Source organism: Aspergillus vadensis (genome assembly GCF_003184925.1).
Source record: "Aspergillus vadensis CBS 113365 unplaced genomic scaffold BO88scaffold_1, whole genome shotgun sequence".
In the NCBI taxonomy this organism is placed as follows: Eukaryota; Fungi; Ascomycota; class Eurotiomycetes; order Eurotiales; family Aspergillaceae; genus Aspergillus; species Aspergillus vadensis.
This window is the reverse complement of record NW_020292039.1, coordinates 778,773-801,125: the sequence shown is the minus strand read 5'-3', so window position 1 is coordinate 801,125 and position 22,353 is coordinate 778,773. Positions and strand designations below refer to the sequence as shown.

The following is a 22,353-nucleotide window of genomic DNA, read 5'->3' as shown; positions in this document are numbered from 1 at the left end:
CAACGACGATCTCCGCCTTTTTGGAGGTGGTTTTTTCCTGCTCACCGCCCGATAAGATAAGCGCATCAATATTGCTCCGCCGCGGAATTTCGCGTTTGTCGGGGAAACGCGCGAGTCTGGAATCTCATTATCACCCGCTTCGGAATTGGGGGTCCAACTGCAATTATGTTAGCGCGCATATTGCTCATTTAACGGTCGTTCTATGTGGTCACTTGCTTTAGAATAGCGTTTGTTGTTGAGTATTTTGTTGCTCTAATAGTCTCCCCGCATCATGGATCTCCTTTTACAAACGCTCGGTAGCGGCGAGGGGCCGGATAATGCAAACAACGATGGAGATATGGTCAAGGAGCTCTTCGCCAAGTTCAACAATCCCACAGCGAGTCGTGAGGAAGAGCTTGAGCCGCAATCAGTATCTGAGCCTTCTGTCACGGTTGAAATCCCAGCCACATCAACCAGTGATCTGTCGCAGTACGAGTTTCTTCCCGGACATTTTGACGTCCGCTATGTCATTAGTGAAATATCCGAGGCAGATGCTGGACTGAGCTATCAGGTGAAGCTGCAGAGTGGTGAAACTGAAACTGTAGGTATCTCGTGGGCTTCTTTTGACTCTCACTTCTCCGTCATATCACTGACAATCGACTTCTTTCTTAGATGTCCTTCGCGCAACTACAGTCCCTCCAGAACGGTCCCGAGTCTCTCTCCAACTTCCTCAACTACGGACCAGATCACTACATCTCCTCTCGGTCAGCTTCAGCTGTTCCTTCCGAAAAACAGTCTCCCTCTTCTGAGTCAGATATACCCGATATGAGGCGTTCCCGGCGCACTACTCGTGGTCAACGATCTGGTTTCACAGCATTCTTTGAGGCCATCAGCAGTGATGAAGGAACCCGCCGCACCAGAAGGAAGAGGTCGCCTTCAAGCGAGGACATAATTGCGTCTTCAGGGGCTACCTCTAAGAAGCGTCGAGTCTTGCGACGCCGCGAAAAGCATACGCGTTCGGTCGTCTCGCTTTCCGATGAAAGCGATTATAGTGCACCCAACGGCACACGGCATTCTACAAGGACGCGGAAGTCAAAGAAGAGAAGCTTGCGCGAGAGGAATGAAGATGACATTTCAGATGCTGAGGATGCTCCTCGGATGCAGAAGTTCTTTGGGGCTAAAGAGTTCTTTCGCAAAGTCCCAGAGCATGATACATTTCGCCAACGCCATAGGAATGTATGCGAAGTCTGCCACATCATTGGCGATGACTACGCGAAAGGCCCTCTGGTTTTCTGTCAAGGATGTACGAGCGCCAACCACCAAGGGTGTCTCGGTCCACGCTCTGCGCGAGAACATCTTGTCACAAAAGTGGCTGAAGATTTATTTCTTCTCCAGTGCCGGCGCTGTCTGGGTATTTCTCATGCCAAGGACCCCTCTAACCCACATCAAGGCCGCTGTTCAATTTGCAATATCAAAGGGAATATGTCTAAACCGATCCGGGAGCGTCTGACACCCAAGCAGGAGCAACAACTCCGGCAGCAGAATGATGGTAAAGATCCTATAACGCCCTTTGACATGTCCCGGGTCAACGACGTCGAGAACCTGCTCTTCCGCTGCACCACCTGCCGCAGAGGCTTCCACTTCGAACACTTATCCGAAATAACGCACATGACATGGCAGTGTGAGAGTTGTGCATCAGTACCTGGAGAAGTTGGCGCGATAGTCGCATGGCGCCCTGTGGTCCACAAGTCAGATGCCGCGAAGGGAGCAGATAGGGAGTACCTTATCAAGTGGAAGAATAAGTCCTACAACCACACCACCTGGATGCCGGGCAGCTGGGTTTGGGGCTTTGTGAATCATCACATGCGACGTGCCTTTATGAGGTCAGATAAAAGCCTCGAACCCTGTATGACCGCCGAGGAAGCAATTCCTGAGGACTTCTTACTCGTGGACATTGTCTTTGATGTAAGATTCTCCGGCACCTCGCCTGACACAGGCCGCAAACGTACCTTCGAAGAAGACGTTGCACGTGTGGATGATGTGGTAGAAATGTACGTCAAATTCAAAGGTTTACCGTATGAGGAGGTCACCTGGGACACGCCTCCCGAGCGCAGCAGCAACCCTGAGAGGTGGGAGAGTTACCGAGCTGCATACGAAGACTGGGTCAAAAGGGAGTATACTCACATACCCAACCAAGACAACCTCAGACGGCGTATTGCTCACGTTCGGAAGCAAAACTTCAGCTCCAATGTTGTCAAAAGTGGGCAGCCAGAGACAATGACAGGCGGACAGATCATGGATTATCAGAAGGACGGACTTGACTGGCTCTACTACATGTGGTACAAACAGCAAAACGCTATCTTGGCTGATGAAATGGGTCTCGGTAAGACCATTCAGGTCATCGGCCTAATCGCAACCCTTGTTCAATATCATAAATGCTGGCCTTTCCTGATTGTTGTGCCAAATTCGACGTGCCCGAATTGGCGGAAGGAGATCAAAACATGGGTTCCCTCACTGCGGGTAGTCACATACTATGGATCGGCATTCTCGCGGAAGTTAGCACAAGACTATGAAATGTTCGCTGATGACGATACAAGCCTTCGGTGCCACGTTGTCGTAGCTTCGTACGAAACCCTTGTCGACGACGCATCCCGAAGACTGCTATCGAAAGTACCTTGGGCTGGCCTCATCGTGGACGAGGGGCAACGGCTAAAGAACGATAAAAGTCAACTGTACGATGCATTGTCACGAATTAAATTTCCTTTCAAGATTCTTTTGACGGGCACTCCCCTCCAGAATAACATAAGAGAGCTTTTTAATTTGTTGCAATTCTGTGATCCGTCTAAGAGGGCAGATGACCTCGAAAACGTGTATGGGGATTTATCAAAGGAGAATATACTTGAACTACATAATATGATTCGTCCATTCTTCTTGCGACGGACAAAAGCCCAGGTGCTCAGTTTTCTTCCCCCAGTGGCACAGATTATTGTCCCTGTTTCGATGACTACGGTGCAGAAGAAACTGTACAAATCCATATTGGCTAAGAACCCTCAGCTTATCAAGGCAATCTTCCAGAGGAAAGAAGGCACCCGTGCCTTGAAACAGACTGAAAAGCATAATCTCAACAATATCTTGATGCAGCTGCGGAAATGCCTATGTCATCCGTTTGTTTACAGCAGGGCCATCGAAGAAAAAACGAGCAACGCTGCCGTTTCGCATCGACATTTGGTAGATGCAGCTGCCAAGTTCCAGCTATTGGAACTAATGCTGCCCAAACTCAAGAACCGCGGCCACAGGGTTCTGATATTCAGTCAATTCCTTGAGAATCTGGACATCATTGAAGATTTTCTGGAAGGTGTCGGTTTAATGTATCTTCGCCTCGATGGGAGAATGTCATCGCTCGAGAAACAAAAGACTATCGATGCATACAATGCCGAAGACTCACCGTACTTTGCATTCCTCCTATCAACTCGATCTGGTGGCGTTGGAATTAACCTAGCTACCGCTGATACTGTAATTATTATGGATCCCGATTTCAACCCACATCAGGATATGCAGGCATTGTCCCGTGCTCATCGCATAGGACAAAAGAACAAGGTCCTCGTCTTTCAGCTCATGACCCGGGCAAGTGCCGAAGAGAAGATCATGCAGATTGGCAAGAAGAAAATGGTTCTTGACCATGTCCTCATTGATCGCATGGTTTCGGAGGAAGACGATGGACGAGACCTGGAGACCATTCTGCGGCACGGTGCTCAGGCCTTGTTTGATGACGATGACTCTGGCGACGTCCGCTACGATCCGGAATCGGTTGACAAACTTCTTGACCGCAGTCAAGCCGAGCAAGCTAGCACACCCGATGACAGCAATCAGGGTAACCAGTTCAGTTTTGCTCGGGTTTGGGCGAACGATAACCAGAATCTCGAGGATCAACTGCAGAACGTGGAGGAAGAGCCTGCGCCAAGTGCAGATGTTTGGGAAAAAATCCTGCGGGAGCGAGAGCAGGCAGCTGCTGAGGAAGCCAGACGAAAGGCTGAAACCCTTGGTCGTGGGAAACGTAAACGGACTGCTGTGGATTATGCGAACGATACTTTAATGGAGCTGTCGCCTAACAAAGACCGCCATGCTCGTGAGGAGGTGGAAAGTGACAGGGAGTTCAGAGCGGACGACGCAATGGAATCAGAATCCGATTTTGCGCCCGAGCTGGATTCCGACGACATGGACCAGGTCGCAAAAGGTGAGAGCGCCCTTGCATCGAGTAAGGTCTTCTGGCAACTAACAGAAGCCACAGTGCGTGCTTTCCAACGCGTTACCAAGCAGAATCTACCGCCCCCGTTAGATGGCAATGTAGACCCCGTCCTCCATCCGGGGCCACCCTGTTTAGCGTGCAACCGGGTCCACGTAGTTGGACATTGCCGCCTGAAGATGGCAGGCGTCGAACACTGTCCTCTGTGCGGGCTTGCCCATTATGGGTATTCGCGTACATGTCCGCACTTGCGGTCAGATACTCAAGTTGCCAGAATGCTTGCCGCTCTGAAGCAAAGTACTGAGGACCGTGAACTTGTCCAGCTAGCTAAAAAGTACTTGAATGGGGTCCGTGGGGACCTTGCACAGCGTAAGAGGAAGCAAGCCAGTAAGGCTGCATCGAGTCTCACAAATCCTGGCATACCCACCACCGATTCGAATGCCAGTGCTGCTGTGACGACGAACTCTCCGATGATCGATCTTACCGCACAACATACCACACAGGCCACACATGAGGCACCTAGTGCCGTTGGCGCGACCACCACCTCCATCATCGATCTCACCTCAAACGATGGCACACGGCAGTCGACATACCAGCAACCAGCATGGGCCCCCCCTTCAGCCATTTCGCAATCCTTATAGATATTCGGGACATGAACCATAGTTAGTATTAAGACAGCGAGGAGTTGATGGTGCATGGATCAAAAGCATATACGGGGATTCTTCGGGGTTATTGGGCGTACGGGCTGCAATCTTGCATCGCTATGGATGCATGTACATACATAGTACATAGACATCATACCCAATCATATCATTGGCATGACTGGAGATTTCCGAAATGAACCTGAGGCACTTTCCCTTTGAGGCTGTAAACCGAAATGGTCACATGTTTTTGTGGCCTTTCGGTTTCTGCCGCCGTCATTTTCCCTCCTTGCAGCTGTCATCGCATTCCTCACTGGACCCCTGGCCGATATACTTACACTTAAAGCAGACCAGTTCCCCTGTCTCACCTGACGAATGGTTATATCCGGGGCCCCCGTTCAAAGCTTGTGGGATAGCTTAATTTCTTCCAGAAGATGTCAACATTTCTCGAGTCGCACAATGGCCTTGGTGAAAAAGGCCGCACCATCGCTGATAGGGCTGTAAGTGTAGAAAATGTCCGCATTGTGTCTCAAACGCTATCCCTATTTGACTAATCACAGGAAGCCGTTTACTGCTGATCTACTGGGCAGTTGGTGTCGCTATGTCACCAACACCAATGGCTGATATAGCCGTTTGTATCGCCACGTTTTATCGGCACTCAATGTCTCAAAGAATGGGAATATGCCACCAGCATGATTTATACAGAGTATGGGAGCTTCCCAAAGTATGGCGGCTCTCGGAAACACCATACGAAGTGGCCAAACCATATACACTACCAATATGGGTGTTGGTAGCTTCCCGCCTTTGACAACCATCATAGGGGAACAAGGGAGTCCACGGGATACAGGGAGATCATGGCAGAAAAGGTAAAAAATAGATGACTGTCAAAGGGCTCCATTTTCAAGGATGGGGCATTGTGTCCCCAACGAAACCGACAAGACAGGCCAGAACAGCGTGTGTGCCAGGGTGGGAGGGCTGCAGCCATCCGAGCCGGATGTTGTACTGACCAACATCATCGGACAAACACTGGCGGAATTGAGCCACAACTGGACCCAAGTCGGAGCCTGCTGTTAAAGCGCTTTGGGGGCTCTTTCACGTTACTCTCCTGCTGCTTTTCCACCCTCTTGGATGTCTGCTCCGCAATTTAGCGGAACCTTCCTTTCCCTAACTGTGGATGTTTACGGTGACTCCCGAATAATCCCTTGTATCCTGCACCTGTTGCCATCCCTTCTATCTTACCTTTAATGGCATTGTCCGTATAAGCTTTCTTATCTTATATATTATGCATTCATCTATATTTAAGTTCCTCTGCTTGAATTAGTTTTAATGATTCCAAATTTTCCGTGTCAGTACTGTTATCCAGTCCCCACTGCCGGCTTCAGTGAATGGTAGTGACATTTCTCTCGCTCATACACCCAAGCCATTCACCACGCGCTCTGAAACGCGCACTCGCCTACCGTCATTCTTTTTTCTCCTCCTACCTCTTGGTTCCCTTGGCTTCTTCTTGAACACTTCCATCTCCCTTCTCATCTCTTTCCTCCCGCAAGCCACTTACCACTACACTTTAATCTAGGATCTATAATTCCCGACTCTTCATCTCTTTACGAGACATCATCCAAATATCTGGTTGCAGTTTTATGCTGCCAAGTCATAATGTCCTCCACGATTCATCCCCAGTACTTCTGTACTCGTCCTAATGGCACCTTCACTCCCCTTATCGCCGTGGATGAGCTCCCCTCGCATATCTCGATTCGTGGAGCTCCCCGTGTGCTAGCAGCCAGTGAAACCCAAGGAATGACGAGCCTTGGGATTGTACAGATGAGACCCCAGTCTTATGTTGTCGAAGGAGTTGGCCCCGCTTCCACTCGAGGGACGTCCACGAGTTCGACCGGACACCGCACCCGTGACTCCGATTTACAGGCCGCGTTGATGAGACTTCTTTCCGATGAATCTCTTCCGACAAACGAGCGTCTGGCTATTACAACGCTGATACAGCATGGTCTTTCTCGCGGCATGTTTACGCCCAGTTCGTCCAGTAACGGTTGGTTGGTGCCTAATAGTGGTGGTAGTATTGCTGGCAATGTGGGTTCTAGACAAGTAAGTCCTAATGTGTAGCATTACAAAGGTTTTAAATAAGAGAAACGCGTGTGACTAACCCTCGATCAGGGACCTCACTACAATACCAAGAAAGAATACTGTTCGTACTGGATTCGCCATGGCGAGTGTGACTATCTACAACAAGGCTAGTAATTCAGTCGTCTGGTTGTGTAGTATGACCACTAATATGACCATAGGCTGCCTTTACAAACATGAGATGCCTGGCGACCCGGCGATGCTCGAGAAGCTTGGCCTCCGTGACATTCCCCGCTGGTATCGTGAGAAGTATGGCATTCCCAGTCTACTACCGAATGGACATGTTCATCCTCGTCATCAAATCGGTCATGCTCTGCCACTGACTGACAATGGGGGTTTCGGAGCGGTCCACAACCCATCTCGCCTCGGGACAAACGTAATCTCGGACATTTCTGATTTTGAAAGGGACTCTCAGCAGAAGTCTCATTATGCTATTCAGCACTCGCCAGCGGCACTTCCTGGAGCGTCACGGCCTGTCTATGCCGCCGCAGGACCGTCCAGGGCTCAAATACCCCAGAGACACGGAGCAAAGAATTCTTCGAAAATGGATCTTTTATCCTTTGACCCTCTTCTAGAGTACCCCAGCTACACATCCGTGGAATCTGCGCCCGGGAAGATGCGCGGGCTGGCCAACGCAAATGGCACCGCCGCCTTTGCGAGTGTCAACAGCGAGCGTGAGGACTTCGTCCGCAGTATACAATCTCTAATGCCGACTCCAATGTCCGGGAGCTCGGAGTACCTGCTGGCCGGTGGTTCTACCTATAAGCCTCGTTCCAAGAAGGCACAAAGATCCCGCCGGTTGTATCAGCCTCGGCCTGCTGTCCTGAAGCAGGAGTCCGAACCTGAAGCAAGCGAAGTAGATGCATTCAGTGGGGGTTGTAGAGGCTATGGCACTGCTCCGCCGAGCGTTGCATCTCCCATTTCCAAGGTTGACCACCCAAGCCCGAACATCCGGTCTGCCCTAGATAGCGCGTCCGAGCCGGCTACTCGCCATGCCTCCCCTTTAACACAGTCCGGCACTGCATCTTCGGACTCGAGTCCCGATATTGTCCGCGACCGACACAAAGATAAGAAAGAACACAAAGCGACCTTCGGCGCTATCGGTACCAAGAGAGGGTATGGTAAATCGTGTGACGGGTCCTTCGAAGTTGATCTGTTAGGCCTGGGCACCAAGGACGATGATTAAAGCCCGGCCGTCCAACGAATCCCGCTGCTTGAGTAGTCCTGCACTGCTCAAGCCATTCTCAATTAAATATGAGACGTAACTATACAGGGTCTCAATCCTTTATGATATGATACACGACACGGCGAGTACTAGTCGAACTAAATATACTTACAAGGTTGATGAGTCCGGCAGGTGTGAATGGCTCAAGGATGCCAGGTCATTATATTATTGCCATCGGCATTTAGTTCTCTCTGGTCCTCATCTGTGCCCTAGACCAGATGTCTCTCCTTTCGTTTACGATTAGGTTGGAAAGGGAAAAAGTGGTCGTCAGGATACATACCACCGGCGCAAGGCGCGGCGGATTGTCAAAATTTCATAATCGACGTCCTGTGCTGAAGGTTCTCGGTGGTTTGTTTTGTCTTCTGTCCTTTGATTCTTTTACATGTGCTAATTATGAGTTTCGATTCCCGTTGTCTTCTCTTCTTTTCCGTGTGTTTTTACTACCTTTGCTTGCTCTGTTCCTCTAGTTTTCTCTTCCTTTGTTGAAACGGTTTGGTATGCTGGATCTTATGGCATGTGCCATGTCTATAGTACCAGGTACATATCAGAACCTCATAATATATGGAATGTAAAATCAACAGAGCCTTTGCGGCGTAGTGTATCATCCCCCGATGCTAATAGGTCCAATCAGACAGTATCAGGATTTATGCAGTTGAAATCAGTAGAGGAAAGTGCTAGTTAACGGTGAATGAGATATAATACATTGACATAAGATAATAGTGTCTAATACAACCTTGCGAAATATGCGCCGCCCTGTTTTGTTTGAGCTTACACAGGTCAAAGAAAATACTACAGTATACCCTCGAAAACAGACACATCAGGTTACCATATGGACATACTCCCTCCGTTTCTCGTAAATAATAACGATCACGGTGGAAGTGAGGCGTGGTGTTTGTTTCCCTTGAATTCCCTCCAGAACTCATCACAGCTCAATGCTCGGCTCACCGAACCCTCTTCCTCTGAGCCTTTGCATTGACCTTCACCGCAACCTTCTCCCGCTCTTCCGTGGCCTTTGCGTTCAACGCAGGGTTCAGAGCCGGCAGGGTCCGCGCCGCCTGCAGAACGACCTTGTTGCCGTCCACCCGCTCCTGCTCCTGACGCTGTCTCTCAGCACGAGTGGCCTCCAGCTGCTTCTTGCGCTCGGGTGTCATAACCCAAGACTCGGGGAAGCGGTGCGTAACCTTGGGCTTGTGGTGACGCAGATCGAGAGGGACGTCGGCGAACGAGTCACCTTCCTTCGCTTCCTTGATCAACGACTTGATGGTGTCACCAAGGTAGCGCTTGTTTTGGGCGCGGAGCGGGAATTTCTCGCAAGACATGCGCACAATATCGGTTTGGGGGTTGTAGCGGACACCGACGAGTTTGAGGAAGGTCTGGCGTTGCGCTTCAGTAAGGTATTTGGGGGTCAGATCTTTGGAGGACAGCTCCACAACGACCTTGGGTTCGGCGGGGTGCTGCTCGCCCATGTATGTTGTGTAGCGGAAGCGGAGGATGTGAGATTCGGGAGGGAGAGTGAAGGGTTTGGCGAGCTCTATTGCGAATTATCAGCAAAGGAATTGTGTCTGGCATGAGGGGAAAATTATGTGGAGTCTGGGTGTAGGTGTGGCTGCATACTGCTCAGCAATGGCATATCCCAAGCGGCGATTCGAGCGTATTCTCTGATTTCACGATGCTGTTCGAGTTGTGCGTAGGCCATGCTCGTCATTTCGTCATCGTTGAAATCCTCATCGCCGTCCTCAACGAGAGCCAGATCATCTGGTTCGTCTTCCGCCCAGAAGCCGTTCGATCTGACTTTCGGGGCCTCGAAACGCATATGTGTTTCTCTTTCGATCTGGAAGACTTCCTTGTCGAGCTCGGCGAACATGGCGGCACGGGCCTGGGGGTCGTTGTATTCGGAGACAAGAGCACGGTTCGCTTCGTCGAACGCCTTTCGCTCTTCCGGAGACATCAAGTCATATTGCTCCCGCTCCTCTTTCGAGAGGAAATCAGGCGAGTATTCGGGTGCCGGGGGCAGGTCCTGCGGACGAGGGCGCTTGGGCTCCTCAGGGACGGGCGGATCTTCTGAGACGAGGGAGATGGGCGTCGCGGAGAATTGGCGGACGGGGGTGAAGATAGGCCCTCTCCGGGCCAGGAAGAAGGCCGAGCGGCCCAGCGACCGAGCTACTGAGGCCATTGGGGGAGGGGAAAGTCTGGGGATATTGGGAATGAGAGGCGCAGTGGAGGAAGTTCGGCGGATGTTTTTCATTTCCTTCCATCGCCGCGTGCCACTAAACCGTTTCGGGAAGGCAGTGACTTTCACCGCCGAACAATTGGCTGGAACTACTTACCTCAACTGCAACTTCGTACTTGCCTTTGCATCTTTCCGTGCCAACTCCATCTAGAGTCTGGCATGTTCGGTGCCAGTCTTTGGATGTTACGACACTGACTATATTCCCTAGAGACTGAGATGGTTGGCAAGATTGGCCACGTTTGAGTCTTGTTCCGTGCGGGATATCACCCGCCTACTAACTAACCATCATGCCGTCTCCTCTTCAACCAAATGCCACTACAAAGGTCTGCTTCGTGACTGTGGGTGCTACAGCTTCTTTTCATCTTCTTCTACAGTCAATCCTGGCAGACCAGTGTCTGCTGGCATTACAGAAACTAGGGTTTACCCACCTACTTATGCAATATGGCAAGGACGGCCAGGCTCTTTGGGATGAGTTCCAGAACAGATGCCCTCCTGATAGTGAAAGCCGCCATGGACTTGAAATCGCTGGATTCGACTTCAACCAGGCTGGATTAGACGAGGAGATGGGCTTGGCTCGAGCTGATCCGTCTGAGGATCGAGTCGGGGGATTAATCATCAGCCACGCTGGTAATGCCCATGTCTACAGTATCTCCAATGCTTAATTGAGGTGGCTGACATGGTTTGGGTCCAGGATCGGGAAGTATTCTTGGAGCATTACGGCTTGGTGTGCCGCTTGTTGTTGTACCGAACCCAACCCTGAAGGATAATCACCAGGAAGAACTGGCACAGGAACTGCAGAAGCAGGGATATGTTGTCGCCAGCAACTACTGGTACGCTACTCTTTCGGTCTTTAGGCTCGGGTGACATAGACAAGCTCACTCTCTTTCAGGGAAATTTCGAGCGCACTCGCTCGTGCAGAAAAGCTGCGAGCTCAGATGCTGGCTTGGCCGCCTGTGTGTGGAGTAAGCCAGCGGCGCCAGCCAACGCTGGAGAGCGTGATGTCTGACGAACTGGGCTTCCTAGATTGAAGCCGCTTTTGGGTCTTTATCACTAGCACCGGTCGAATCCACTCTCCCGGGCGCATTGAAAGCGATACATCTGTAAGTTGTTTGGGATGACGCCGCCACTATGTGGTACGATTATAATTATCATGACTATGGAAGTCATCGGGTAGCTGGCCGTGAGCCTTGAGCAATGAGGAGCTTTGAGACCAAACAGCCATGGAAGGTAGAACGGACGGTTCTACTTACGACTGGATTCATCAGTGTCTTGGACAATCCGCTCAATGGTGGCTTAACAACGCTTAGATATAGGTTATTGGGAATGTATCTGTAGGAGTAGCCAATCCGGTTGGGACGATTGAAGAAATCAGACATATTTATGATTCTATTAGTTGACCATATGGCGAGCAAAGCATGATGATTGTAATGCCTTCTACCCTACTGTGATGGGTTGTAGATAGTAGATAGAGTTATAGTTGGGATTTCCGAGAGTTTGGAGCGGTGCTGGTCTGTGCTTCCCATTCCTCGACCCCAAAAACATACGCGCAGAACAACCCGCAGCTATCCTTCCCTCCGGCCTGGTTTGCTCTACTTCTTGACCTCGCAGAAGAGCAATCGAGCTCAAGCACTCTACCGAGAGAAGTTCTGCGACATCGTTCGAGTTCCGCGTCCTCGCCCAGCAACCGACCAGGCCGCGGGGCCTCTCCGTGCCTTTTGACGACAACAAAACACCCGCGCCCTTCGATCTCTCCTCTCTCTTCCCCGATCCCCAATCCCCAACGTTCTCTCCACGCAATGGCAGAGGCCACCCTCCACAACGCTCCGATCGTCATCGACAATGGCAGCGGGACCATCCGCGCCGGCTTTGCTGGTGAGGAGATCCCCTCCTGCTACTTCCCCTCGTTCGTGGGCCGGCCCAAACATCCGCGGGTGATGGCCGGCGGTCTCGAAGGCGACGTCTTTATCGGACAACGAGCTCAAGAATTGCGCGGCTTGCTTAAGATTCGCTACCCTTTGGAACATGGAATCGTAACAGACTGGGATGATATGGAGAAAATCTGGCACTATGTGTACGAGAACGAGCTGAAAACGCTGCCGGAGGAACACCCGGTGCTCCTGACGGAGCCACCGCTCAACCCACGCAAGAACCGCGACGCTGCCGCCCAGATCATGTTCGAGACCTTTAACGTTCCGGCGCTGTACACCTCGATTCAAGCTGTGCTGTCATTGTACGCGTCTGGTCGGACAACAGGTGTGGTTCTCGATTCAGGGGATGGTGTGTCCCATGCGGTACCGGTGTTTGAAGGTTTCGCGATCCCGAACAGTATACGACGGATTGATGTCGCGGGTCGGGATGTGACGGAGCAGCTGCAACTACTGTTACGAAAGAATGGACATGTGCTGCATACCAGTGCGGAGAAGGAGGTCGTCCGCATGATCAAGGAGAAGGTGTGCTACGTTTCGCTGGATCCGAAGCGGGAGGAGAAGGACTGGATGAATAGCTATCACAAGTCGGAGACGAAGTCCGTCGACTATGCGCTGCCGGATGGACATAAGATCAAGGTACTTTCCCCTTACGTTATGGTGATCGGGTTGGAGGGGCTTGCTAATGTCGAACTATGGCAGATCGGACAAGAACGCTACCGCGCCCCCGAGATTCTCTTCGATCCGGAACTTATTGGCTTGGAATACCCTGGTGTACATCAAATCGTGCAGGACGCCATTACCCGGACGGACCTCGATTTGCGGAAGTCGCTCTACCTCAACATCGTCCTGTCTGGTGGATCAACGCTGTGCAAGAATTTCCCGGACCGGTTGATGCGCGAGATTAAGCGTCTGGCCGTGGAGGATATGAAGATCCGAATCTCTGCCCCCGCGGAACGGAAGTACACGACATGGATCGGAGGTGGTATTCTTGCTGGTTTGAGCACCTTCCGGAAGGTAGGTTTCCACCTCATCACCCTAAAATCATGGACCATTAATCTAACTCCTTCAACAGATGTGGGTGAGCGCAGACGAATGGCACGAAGACCCCGAGATCATCCACCGGAAGTTCGCTTAGAGGTGCTTGCGTTCTCGAATGAAACCAATATCAGGAACCTGCACGATCGACGTATCCACTTCCGCGCCTGCAGCTCGCACACTCCGCGACAGGATACGTTCACTGCAAAGACTGAACATGCAAGCTACTAGCTAGAAAAGACATCAATGGTGATGCTCACAATGGTCAGCAGCAGCTTTTAATAGATACCCCTCTTTTCTGTTCGCCTCGATTATTCAAGCTGCCATACCCATCTGCCACTCATACTACGCTTTCACCCTTCCACTATTTAACTATCTTGATGCGAGATACATCTTCCATGAGCGGTGTTTTGTGTCTATTCCACATCGGATGAGCTCACTAGCACATCTACCCTTATCTTATGCTGCTTCCCTTAGCCTCTAACCATACATACCTAGCGACATGTACCCGGATTACGAGGAAAGACATGAATCTAGATGCTATCTTGCTTTTACTTCTTCCACCTTTATCCTGTCTTATCTCATATCTCCTCATTTCTCGCTGAAATTGCGTGCCACATTCTGAAGTTTTGTGTACATATTGGATGGATAGATGAAAATATACGAGTCCCAACAAACCATCTCCGTTGACAAAGTAACCTGGAGCCTGGAAGCTCCGCAATTGACACAAGATGCTCAAAAAAAAACCCCCTCCACATAGCCCTATCTGATCGTTACCACCAGTAAAAGAAATAAATTTAAAATAGGTAAAAATTAAAGAGAACAGTGGAAAATAAAAACTAATTCTCAATTGACCTACCATCAACCAAAGCTTTAGGGGCCTGTCTTTATCCACTACACTGAGGCCACGCCCCCTCGCACCAGAGAGTCTTCCATCCGTCATCCCAACAGCCACCCCCATAGTCATCGTAACAGTCTTGTGTGATATATCCCAGATCAAGAAGATCCTTTATATCATGGTCTCGGGTAGTATTCACTGCCCCTGTGGGGGTCTCCATCGTATCGCAATAGTCTGCCATGTCCTGGGGGCAGAATGGTGCGGATCCTACCCAGATGCATGTTCCTGAATCAATCTCGTACATGCTGTTATGTGGAAGTGGTACAACTATCCACCTTTCCTGGAGCATGCAGTTCGCTCATTTGACGTCGTCTAGGCTTCTAAGAGAAACATAATCTTCGGCATAAACTCCTCAAGTAACTTGCTTCTGCGGGGAAGCACATATCGACAGAGTAATGGTCATCATTCAACGGTGTTGGAATGCGGCAATCGGCACGTCCAAGTATGCATGCTGAGGTACGCGGATGAATTATCCGTTAGCGTATTTCTGCTCTACAAGTAGGCTTGATCATTATCCAACTGAGAGAGTTAGGCCCTTGGTGGATGATCAATATATGCGTTTCAGTGAAAGCGAAGCTGTAATGCTAGTGATAAGCATGAGCAGGGAGATGGATGGTAATAGGATAAGGCAGTTACTAGTTGGGGAAGGAGCGTTTAGCTCCACGCCGACATCTAAGTTAAGAAACCACAACCACCACCTCAACCTCAAGTCAAGCCCATCTTCATGTGACACGCTAAGCTTAGATAGATTAGTCACTGCATTAATATTTCTATAACTACTCCCGAATACAATCTATTGCCTTTTGCTGCCCTGTTGTCCTATGCACTGTTGAAGACAACATAGTGTACCTCCAGGGGAGTTTCAGCCATAGTAAATTTATAAGGCAGCAGAGCCGAAAATCCGGTTATTTACCAGGAATATTCACGCAGTGCCAAATATCTACTAGTGATCGAGCAAGTGTACAACAAACAGTTAGCTAGTCAACTAGCCAGCCACATGCATAAGTAGTCTCGAACCAAACATTCACGCGCGTTTATTTACCTCTTCCTCCTCCAATGCAACTAGTTAGTGTAAGAAGAAAGTCTAGAACACTTTCATATAGTTCTAACCTAAGGTAACCCAACCCAACTCCACTGTTCCAAAGAGTATAGTAATGTAGGTGGCCGGCGTCATTGTAACCCTGGCATAGAATGATATTGTCAAGACATTTTATGTTTGTTGTCGAAAAAGGCAAGTCGTGTCATTGAATTGTTTGATGATGTCAAGTCACGACATCAAAAACCGGAGATCCCGTCATTTGCTGAAGGGATGGTGCATCGAAATGGTTCGGGTACAGTCGTTGACGATGCGCTCCACGGCTCCAAGGGTTTTGGTGAGGTAATTGTGGTTACCTTTGTGTAACGGACGGTTTCGGCATCATTACGTGAGATTGCACAATTTGTGACCAACATTACTTGGGTCACAACCTATTACTACTACTTTGTACGCAATCGGACAGAATCTGGTTTTGTTGGGGTTGTTTTGGTTTGGTTTGATTTCACATTTAACTAGTAGGGTACATGGGAAATCTTGGCTCTATTGGCCAGTGACACATTATGCTGTGGTAGTGAAGCACGGAGATGCAGTGATCGATCCTATGCTGTAAACAAGACAAAATCCAGTCATTGTCCTAACAAATCACAAAGGAACAAGTGAACAGGGCAATGTCAACGCCATGCTGATGTCCGCGCATATAGACGAGACCATGGCTAAAGGGGTATCATGTTGAAAAGTGTTGATGTGGAGGTTGAAAATAGAAAAAAAAGAAAAGATGAGAAGAGAGCTGAAGTTGGAGGGGTAACAATAGACCCCTTGATTCAATCGAGTGTTGAAAAGAGAAAGTAGGATTAAAGGCGTAGTTGAGTGAGATGATTGGGGTGCAGGTAGCAATCTTCGAAGGTCGAATCGAACAGTGAAAACAAAAACTTTTTTGGTGGTCGTAAGTCGTGAGTCATGATCTGGTGATGCAACGCTGGTAGGCGGCAATAGGCACAATAGAAATGGCGCTGAAGATGGTCGGAAAGAAACCCAGTTTCACTCCCCCCTAACTCTTCATACCTATGCCATGCCCCTGAGCTTGCCCCAGCCCTTCTCAAGACCGCGGAGAGCCCGTTCACGAGCAGAACCGGAGCTGCTCGAGCTGCTGCCGGAGAACTTGCGGCTGAGGGTGCTGGAGGAGTCGTCGCTGAAGACCATGTTGCCGGCTCCACCACGGCCGACGTGGTAGACGGGAGCGGCACGGCGGAGATCACGCTCAAGCTCCTCGTCGAAGCTGAAGATGGCGCGTTCGCTGCTGCTGTGGACGTTGCCGGCACCGCCACGACCGGACTTGAAGGTGCTGGGGACATTCGAGTCCAAGCGGGTCAAAGAGGCAGGACCAGTAGCCGAGCGAGAGTCGGTGGTCTTGGTGCCCTTCAGGTTGATGACATTGCCAGCGCCTCCGCGAGCCGTGTGCAGAGCAGGGCGGCTGGTATGAGGGACCGACGGATGCGGTTCAACGACACGGTAATTCACTGATGCAGGCATGGTGATTGAGTTGTGATAGGTAGTGGTAGGTAGTAGAGTGGTGTTTGTTGATGTTATTGAGGATGCGTGCAAAAGCGCTTGCGATGCGGGAAGTATAAACTCGCGGTCTATATCGAATTACTCGAATTATTCGAAACGCGGAAATTCAATCCGATTTGCGATAATGGCGTAATAAACATGTAGACGCAGTATGAGTCAATTGGAGACGAGGTGATAGGCAATGGGGACCTATGGTCGAGTGATTCGCGAAAAGTGGTAGAATCTTGTTTGTTTGGTGAAGGTGTAGTAGGCAGACAGTCAGACAGAGAGGAATAAAGCAGAAGCAGTCTGGGAGCGAGACTATTAAAAAAGGAGAGGAGAAACTAAAAAATTTCCCTCGTGTGTTTCTTTTTTAGTGGTATGAATGACTCTTCAAACTGGAGCTGATGAGCATCCACTTCTATAGCCTGGAACCAGACCTCGCAGCGGGGAAGGAGTTATATAGTTGGACGCAGACGAGGCGGGCCCAGCGAGTTACCGGGGGAAGAGTCAGGACGGCCCCCCTTCGTGACGGCAGGCAGACTCATGATTGCACCATGGCCACTGCGTGGTTTCCATTTCCAGGCACCGCGCCAGGGTCACGCTTGGCTGGGGTGGAGCTGCCCAGAAAATTTCATCCCCAATAACTCGTTACTAGTAGTGACTGGGTTGAACCTTCCCTCTTTCTGCATTCTGCGGTTATGCGCGCGCTACTCCATCATCACCGCTGCTTTCAGCCCTGCAAATTTTCACCCCGTTAGGGCGGCACCCAAAACGTGCAACATTTACGGCCAATCATTGTCCGCCCGTCCCCTCTTTCAACAGTATCATTGGTCAAAATCGACCCACCGCCCCTGCCTATCCTGGCTGCTTTAAAGAATTTCTGTGCGATCATCTGACATGCACGGCGCCAATCCAAGGCGTGGCGAAACGTAACAGAAATTGGCGCTACAGCCAATCACAAGCCATGGGAGTGCCCGAGGGCTGGCTCTGGTGGTTTCCTGGGGGTAATGGAAATTGCTGAGTCGGTCACGCGTCATCGGCCAACACATTGCGTGCGGCCTGTTCTGATTCTATTTGGGTCGATCCTGTTGAATGAGGGGGAAGACTCTCGCAATTTCGCCATCAATAATAGCAATAATTCGGTGTATCCAAGGGGCTATGGTATGCTTGGGCCCGGGGCTGAGTTGATGCTGCTTCCTTGGTCTTGGATGTATGTACAAAGTAATACACAGCCCGTCTATAGTCTTCTATTACTGTTTATAGTTTCTACTTGGTACACTACTAACACGTACGTAGATAGAAAATGACTTGTTATTATTAGCTTGGCAGGACTGCCTATGGACTTACTCTTTTCGGTACCAGCAAGAGAAACTAAACTGAGTAACTGACGAACTCTTGCGCTACAAAGAGTTCGTTGTCCACTTGCACTATCCCTTCAGCTATCCCGTAATGCCCAATATTCAAGGCAAGCCCTCGTGGCTTCACCGTCAGCCGGTCAACCGGTAAGAATATTCTACCAGTCCATGACTATTATTCCCCGCAACTATTAGGCCCGGTGCTACCTGAAACCGGCAGCAGCACAGTTGCATCATTATTCGTGCTGCATCTGAAATTGGAAGCGTCAAGTTTAATGGCTAAACTCTGATCCCCGAGAGTACCGAGGGGGTGTTGTTCTTTACAACCATGGCGAAAGGGCATCGTCCAGTCAAGTCCCGGTTCACAAATCTCAGCTAACCAGACTTACTCCTACATATTGAACGGCGTCTACTGGAAAGGCAGGTACCGGGGAAGAAGCCCAATGCTAAAGGCTCAAAGGGGCAGGCCAACCAACTCCGTATGCACGATGATGATGGCATTCTACATGAAAGTCACATCTAAAGTCAAGACCGGTGCGCAGCGTGGGATTTCCTTCTGGGAGTGACTAAGACTTTGCCGGGACTACCGGTCGAGACCATTTTTAGTGCAGAAATCTCTTTCAGTATGGAGACGGTTAGCGGAGATCATCAAACAACAGCCCCTCACCGCATCATCCGGGTCCCCATCTGACTGTCCCTCATTGCGCCCCAGTTTCTTTCTGTGTTGGCTGGTTGAAATTCGTTTACTACTCGTATGATGTTGGCCGGTGTGCGTTGGCCATGGGGCAATGGCAGGAATTTGGGGGGGACTGGATTTTGAGGGATCTCCCCTGGCTGTCATGAGATCTGAACGGCACAAACGGAAAATTGAAGAATGCCTCAGGAACCCCACTGCCCATCCACCGCGCTAAACCCAAGCAGGACAGCTTCCCCAGACAGACTGCCGAGGGGGGCGCCACTCCAAAAAGAGAAAAATGACTCCATAAATCTGGAACGATCGAGAGGGGAAGTCGACCAGAAATGCCTCAATGACACGAATCACACTCCGACAGTCCGACCATCGTGATTTCTTCTACACTGCTCATCATCCCCCACCTGTCAGGACTATTACCATTAGTCAAATGAAATGTATGCTAAGGACCAACGACTTCCACTAGTGAAGCGCTCACGGACTGCATCTCCTTTCTTAGGGGGTCAGGGGTACAGTCATCTTAACAAAGCAACTCATCATCTCAGCCCCTGAATGGCCACATCAACCGAGCCGGTTGGACCGGCAAATGGCCGCCATTCCCGTCGTTCCTGCAAACCCGCTTCTGGTTCCCGAGGCAAAAAGGAAAACGGCAAAGAACTTTTTGGAGGACACGTCGTTGCTTCCCCGGATTTTCGACCCCGGAGCATCCTAGCCATGCAGGTCTCATCACTCATCACTCCCGGCTGACTGCCACCACCGGCGACATGACGTACGAGTAATTTTTCCGTGCAGGATGCACCCCTTCTTTCAGCTTCCTTCTTGCCGGAGACGTGGCCAGGAGGTCGTCGAAGTTTCCATGCTTCTGGACACGGCCACCGCCTGACTAGGTCGCTCGTGTGCTTCTTTCCCAACCATGTCCGGTGTCGTGACCCCTCCCTCGTATTTCCCAACATTCCTATCTTGCCACTTCTCTATGATCGAGTCACAGCACACATAATGATACACCAGATCATTCATTGTAGTCATTTCGAGGGTTTGCAACTGGCATTACGCATTGGCCCCTTGGTCCCTTGCGAGTCGCTCAGGCAGTCGTCGGTCACGACATTGCGAATCCCTTGCTAGTCCATTACTACAACAAGATCTGGGGATACAGTAGTGACGGCAACAAATTAACTGCATCTTCTTATGTCCTACCCCATAGTTCTGACACAGTTCCCCTTGCGTTTATCGGCCGTTGGGCGGCTCATTGGGCAGTGCAGCAATGCATACCAGTCTTAGTAGTATTTGTCTGTCATGTCAAAATAATCTGGTTTCTAAGATATGCAATTCTTCTGAACATGCAGACACCATGAATATCACAATGACTGACCGCAGCAGTGAACCTGGTCCAAAAGTAGTAATGCTTTTAACTCCACTAATTGCTCCATATATTTCATATTACCGATTATCCTACTGCCTGTTTCTTAATCACCTCCTCGCATTGCTTCCAGGGGGGGGAAAACAGGATCATATAACGGAGAATAAAAGCAAGGAGTCGCCTTCTTACCATATCGCACATTGAGCGCTTTGTTATGTAAACTATAGACGACCAAGCAGCTTCCGTAGCCATTTGGTGAAGCCTAGTCTACGGCGCATCGCTCAACTTCAACTACAGTTCAGCTATCCAAAACGCAAATGTCAGCTAGTAATAGCAATAATCCATACGACAGCCGAGATATACATCTCGGACGAAGAGTATCATGGGTAGAAAGCAACTATAGAAGTATAATAATCCAACAAGTATACAGTTCAAATGATTCTGCCACCTCCCACCGCCCAATGCTTTTTAAACAGAATCTCAGGTCAAAGTTCTGGGACTGTATGTTTCCAAAATCCGCTAAATCCGAGATTTTTGCGACGAGGTTCACTAGTTTCTGCCGTGCTGAGCGGTCTGTATAGCGGTAAGGGCATGTTTTGGGCTGGGGGCCAAAGGAATATGCGGAGTAGCAGTCCGGACTACAACCATAAAACATCAGCTTTTGCCTAAGTTGAGTATTGAATTGCCTGTGTCTTGCGGCTAACTCCGTCGAATATAGCCACTTCTAGATCATCTAAATACTGAAGATGACTTCCTCGGCCCTTTTTTCCTCTTTTACTCTATCCTATAGAAGTCTGACCTCATCTGAGATGGAGAAACCCTCGGATTCGGGCCGTAATGAATGCCCACCATCAACAGGACCTTTGTATACTATTCTACCCTCGGCCGACCTCGCCTTGGTCCGGAGATATCACCCAGAGGCATTCAGAGGCATTGAAAAGCTCAAGGAGACAATCAAAGCCGCCATTGATACACTCGAAGAGCACGATATTGATCAATACCTGTCTCTAGGCTCTGTATCTGAACAAGACTTCCAACAGTTGGTTGAGAATCGCCAGCAGCTCTGTTATCCAGTCAGGTTTACATACTTCCCAGACATTGAAACTCTTATTGTCAAGCTCGCCATACAAAGGCAGAACGTGGCTCGCATGGCATTTAGACGAGAGATCACCTCCCACTTAAGGATCATGAGTCTCAATGTCAAGGAGCGCCCTGGCCTATGGCCGTCCATGCACGTTGGCCCTACTGGTTCTGTGAAAGAAGCTGACGATAGTTGGTCCCATCCCTTAGTAGAGCCTAGGAATAAGGATTGGCCAAGGATCGTCATTGAGAGTGCGGTAGCAGAATCAATGCCCAGACTCCGTCAAGGTGCCTCTTGGTGGATAAATAACTCTAACGGGCAAGTGCAGATCGTGATCTTGATCAGTGTGCACAAGTACAGTAAGCGTATAGTATTCGAAAAGTATTTCCCAAAGCCCAATGTTTCTTCCAACAGCGGAGCGCCATTTGGGACAGCTTATATTCCAGACTTGATTTCAACTACTGAAGTGTGCTATGGAGATGACCCTCCAACTGTCCGAGGCCCTTCAGTCACGCTGGAGTTCCAGCGCTTAGTGGGTAGAAAACCGGTGTTGTCTGAGAAAGATGTCACCTTGTGGCCAGAGCTGCTCTTGGAAATTGCTGAAGACATCTTTGAGTATGACAGCTTTCCCCCGCTCAGACTGGCACGGTACAGAGCTCCCCATATGTTAACCTCTCATCTGGATAGTGGAGGCGCCCATATTTCTAATGTTCGTTAGTCATAGGATCAGGGCTGGGAGACATGAAAAAGACGAGCATTTAGTCAGATAAATAAATAAAATTAGACGGTTTCATGTTCTTACTAGTACGGGAACGTAAATCATTCACCTTCTATATCTGTTTAATAGATAGCACCTGATTTAAGATTAATAATAACAAGGCCATCCCTACGCAGCTTATCCTATTCATACACCAATTGACTGACAAGTAGCTTATCAGATTATTTTGCAACGACCTTCGCTGCACACGTG

At 49.8% G+C, this 22,353-nt stretch overlaps 9 protein-coding genes across 9 annotated transcripts; 6 read left to right on the top strand and 3 right to left on the bottom strand.

The window, feature by feature from the left end:
• The first annotated feature begins 121 nt into the window (after positions 1–121).
• Positions 122–5,012, top strand: BO88DRAFT_483385 (putative chromatin remodeling complex subunit (Chd3)). The gene is made up of 3 exons (XM_025712219.1): positions 122–580; positions 652–4,213; positions 4,268–5,012. The coding sequence occupies exons 1-3, from the start codon at positions 272–274 to the stop codon at positions 4,861–4,863; spliced, it is 4,467 nt and encodes a 1,488-aa protein (XP_025568097.1). The 5' UTR covers positions 122–271; the 3' UTR covers positions 4,864–5,012.
• Positions 5,013–6,516: 1,504 nt separating this feature from the next.
• Positions 6,517–8,182, top strand: BO88DRAFT_439806 (uncharacterized protein; the record flags this gene model as incomplete). Its single annotated transcript, XM_025709735.1, has 3 exons — positions 6,517–6,960; positions 7,030–7,060; positions 7,158–8,182. 3 exons carry the CDS (start codon positions 6,517–6,519, stop codon positions 8,180–8,182), a joined length of 1,500 nt encoding a protein of 499 aa, XP_025568096.1.
• A 646-nt stretch (positions 8,183–8,828) lies between these two features.
• BO88DRAFT_399986 (mitochondrial 37S ribosomal protein mS35) lies at positions 8,829–10,430 on the bottom strand. Its single transcript, XM_025705450.1, has 2 exons — positions 9,836–10,430; positions 8,829–9,752 (listed from the first exon to the last, which is right to left on the bottom strand). Exons 1-2 carry the CDS (start codon positions 10,392–10,394, stop codon positions 9,163–9,165), a joined length of 1,149 nt encoding a protein of 382 aa, XP_025568095.1. The 5' UTR covers positions 10,395–10,430; the 3' UTR covers positions 8,829–9,162.
• A 136-nt stretch (positions 10,431–10,566) lies between these two features.
• On the top strand, positions 10,567–11,555 carry alg13 (N-acetylglucosaminyldiphosphodolichol N-acetylglucosaminyltransferase catalytic subunit ALG13; the record flags this gene model as incomplete). The annotated part of the gene is made up of 4 exons (XM_025709734.1): positions 10,567–11,078; positions 11,143–11,281; positions 11,341–11,413; positions 11,475–11,555. Exons 1-4 carry the CDS (start codon positions 10,739–10,741, stop codon positions 11,553–11,555), a joined length of 633 nt encoding a protein of 210 aa, XP_025568094.1. The 5' UTR covers positions 10,567–10,738.
• A 692-nt stretch (positions 11,556–12,247) lies between these two features.
• Positions 12,248–13,514, top strand: BO88DRAFT_420745 (actin-related protein ArpA; the record flags this gene model as incomplete). The annotated part of the gene is made up of 3 exons (XM_025708462.1): positions 12,248–13,015; positions 13,079–13,393; positions 13,452–13,514. 3 exons carry the CDS (start codon positions 12,248–12,250, stop codon positions 13,512–13,514), a joined length of 1,146 nt encoding a protein of 381 aa, XP_025568093.1.
• Positions 13,515–13,691: 177 nt separating this feature from the next.
• Positions 13,692–14,579, bottom strand: BO88DRAFT_7188 (uncharacterized protein). The gene has a single exon (XM_025713080.1). It carries the CDS (start codon positions 14,379–14,381, stop codon positions 13,869–13,871), a length of 513 nt encoding a protein of 170 aa, XP_025568092.1. The 5' UTR covers positions 14,382–14,579; the 3' UTR covers positions 13,692–13,868.
• A 1,831-nt stretch (positions 14,580–16,410) lies between these two features.
• Positions 16,411–16,878, bottom strand: BO88DRAFT_420744 (DUF3602 domain-containing protein; the record flags this gene model as incomplete). The annotated part of the gene is made up of 1 exon (XM_025708461.1): positions 16,411–16,878. One exon carries the CDS (start codon positions 16,876–16,878, stop codon positions 16,411–16,413), a length of 468 nt encoding a protein of 155 aa, XP_025568091.1.
• A 220-nt stretch (positions 16,879–17,098) lies between these two features.
• On the top strand, positions 17,099–18,405 carry BO88DRAFT_420743 (uncharacterized protein; the record flags this gene model as incomplete). Its single annotated transcript, XM_025708460.1, has 6 exons — positions 17,099–17,133; positions 17,159–17,258; positions 17,344–17,720; positions 17,775–17,828; positions 17,879–18,113; positions 18,310–18,405. The coding sequence occupies 6 exons, from the start codon at positions 17,099–17,101 to the stop codon at positions 18,403–18,405; spliced, it is 897 nt and encodes a 298-aa protein (XP_025568090.1).
• Positions 18,406–20,943: 2,538 nt separating this feature from the next.
• On the top strand, positions 20,944–22,120 carry BO88DRAFT_399982 (uncharacterized protein). The gene has a single exon (XM_025705449.1). The coding sequence runs from the start codon at positions 21,112–21,114 to the stop codon at positions 22,099–22,101; it is 990 nt and encodes a 329-aa protein (XP_025568089.1). The 5' UTR covers positions 20,944–21,111; the 3' UTR covers positions 22,102–22,120.
• The last annotated feature ends 233 nt before the right edge of the window (positions 22,121–22,353 follow it).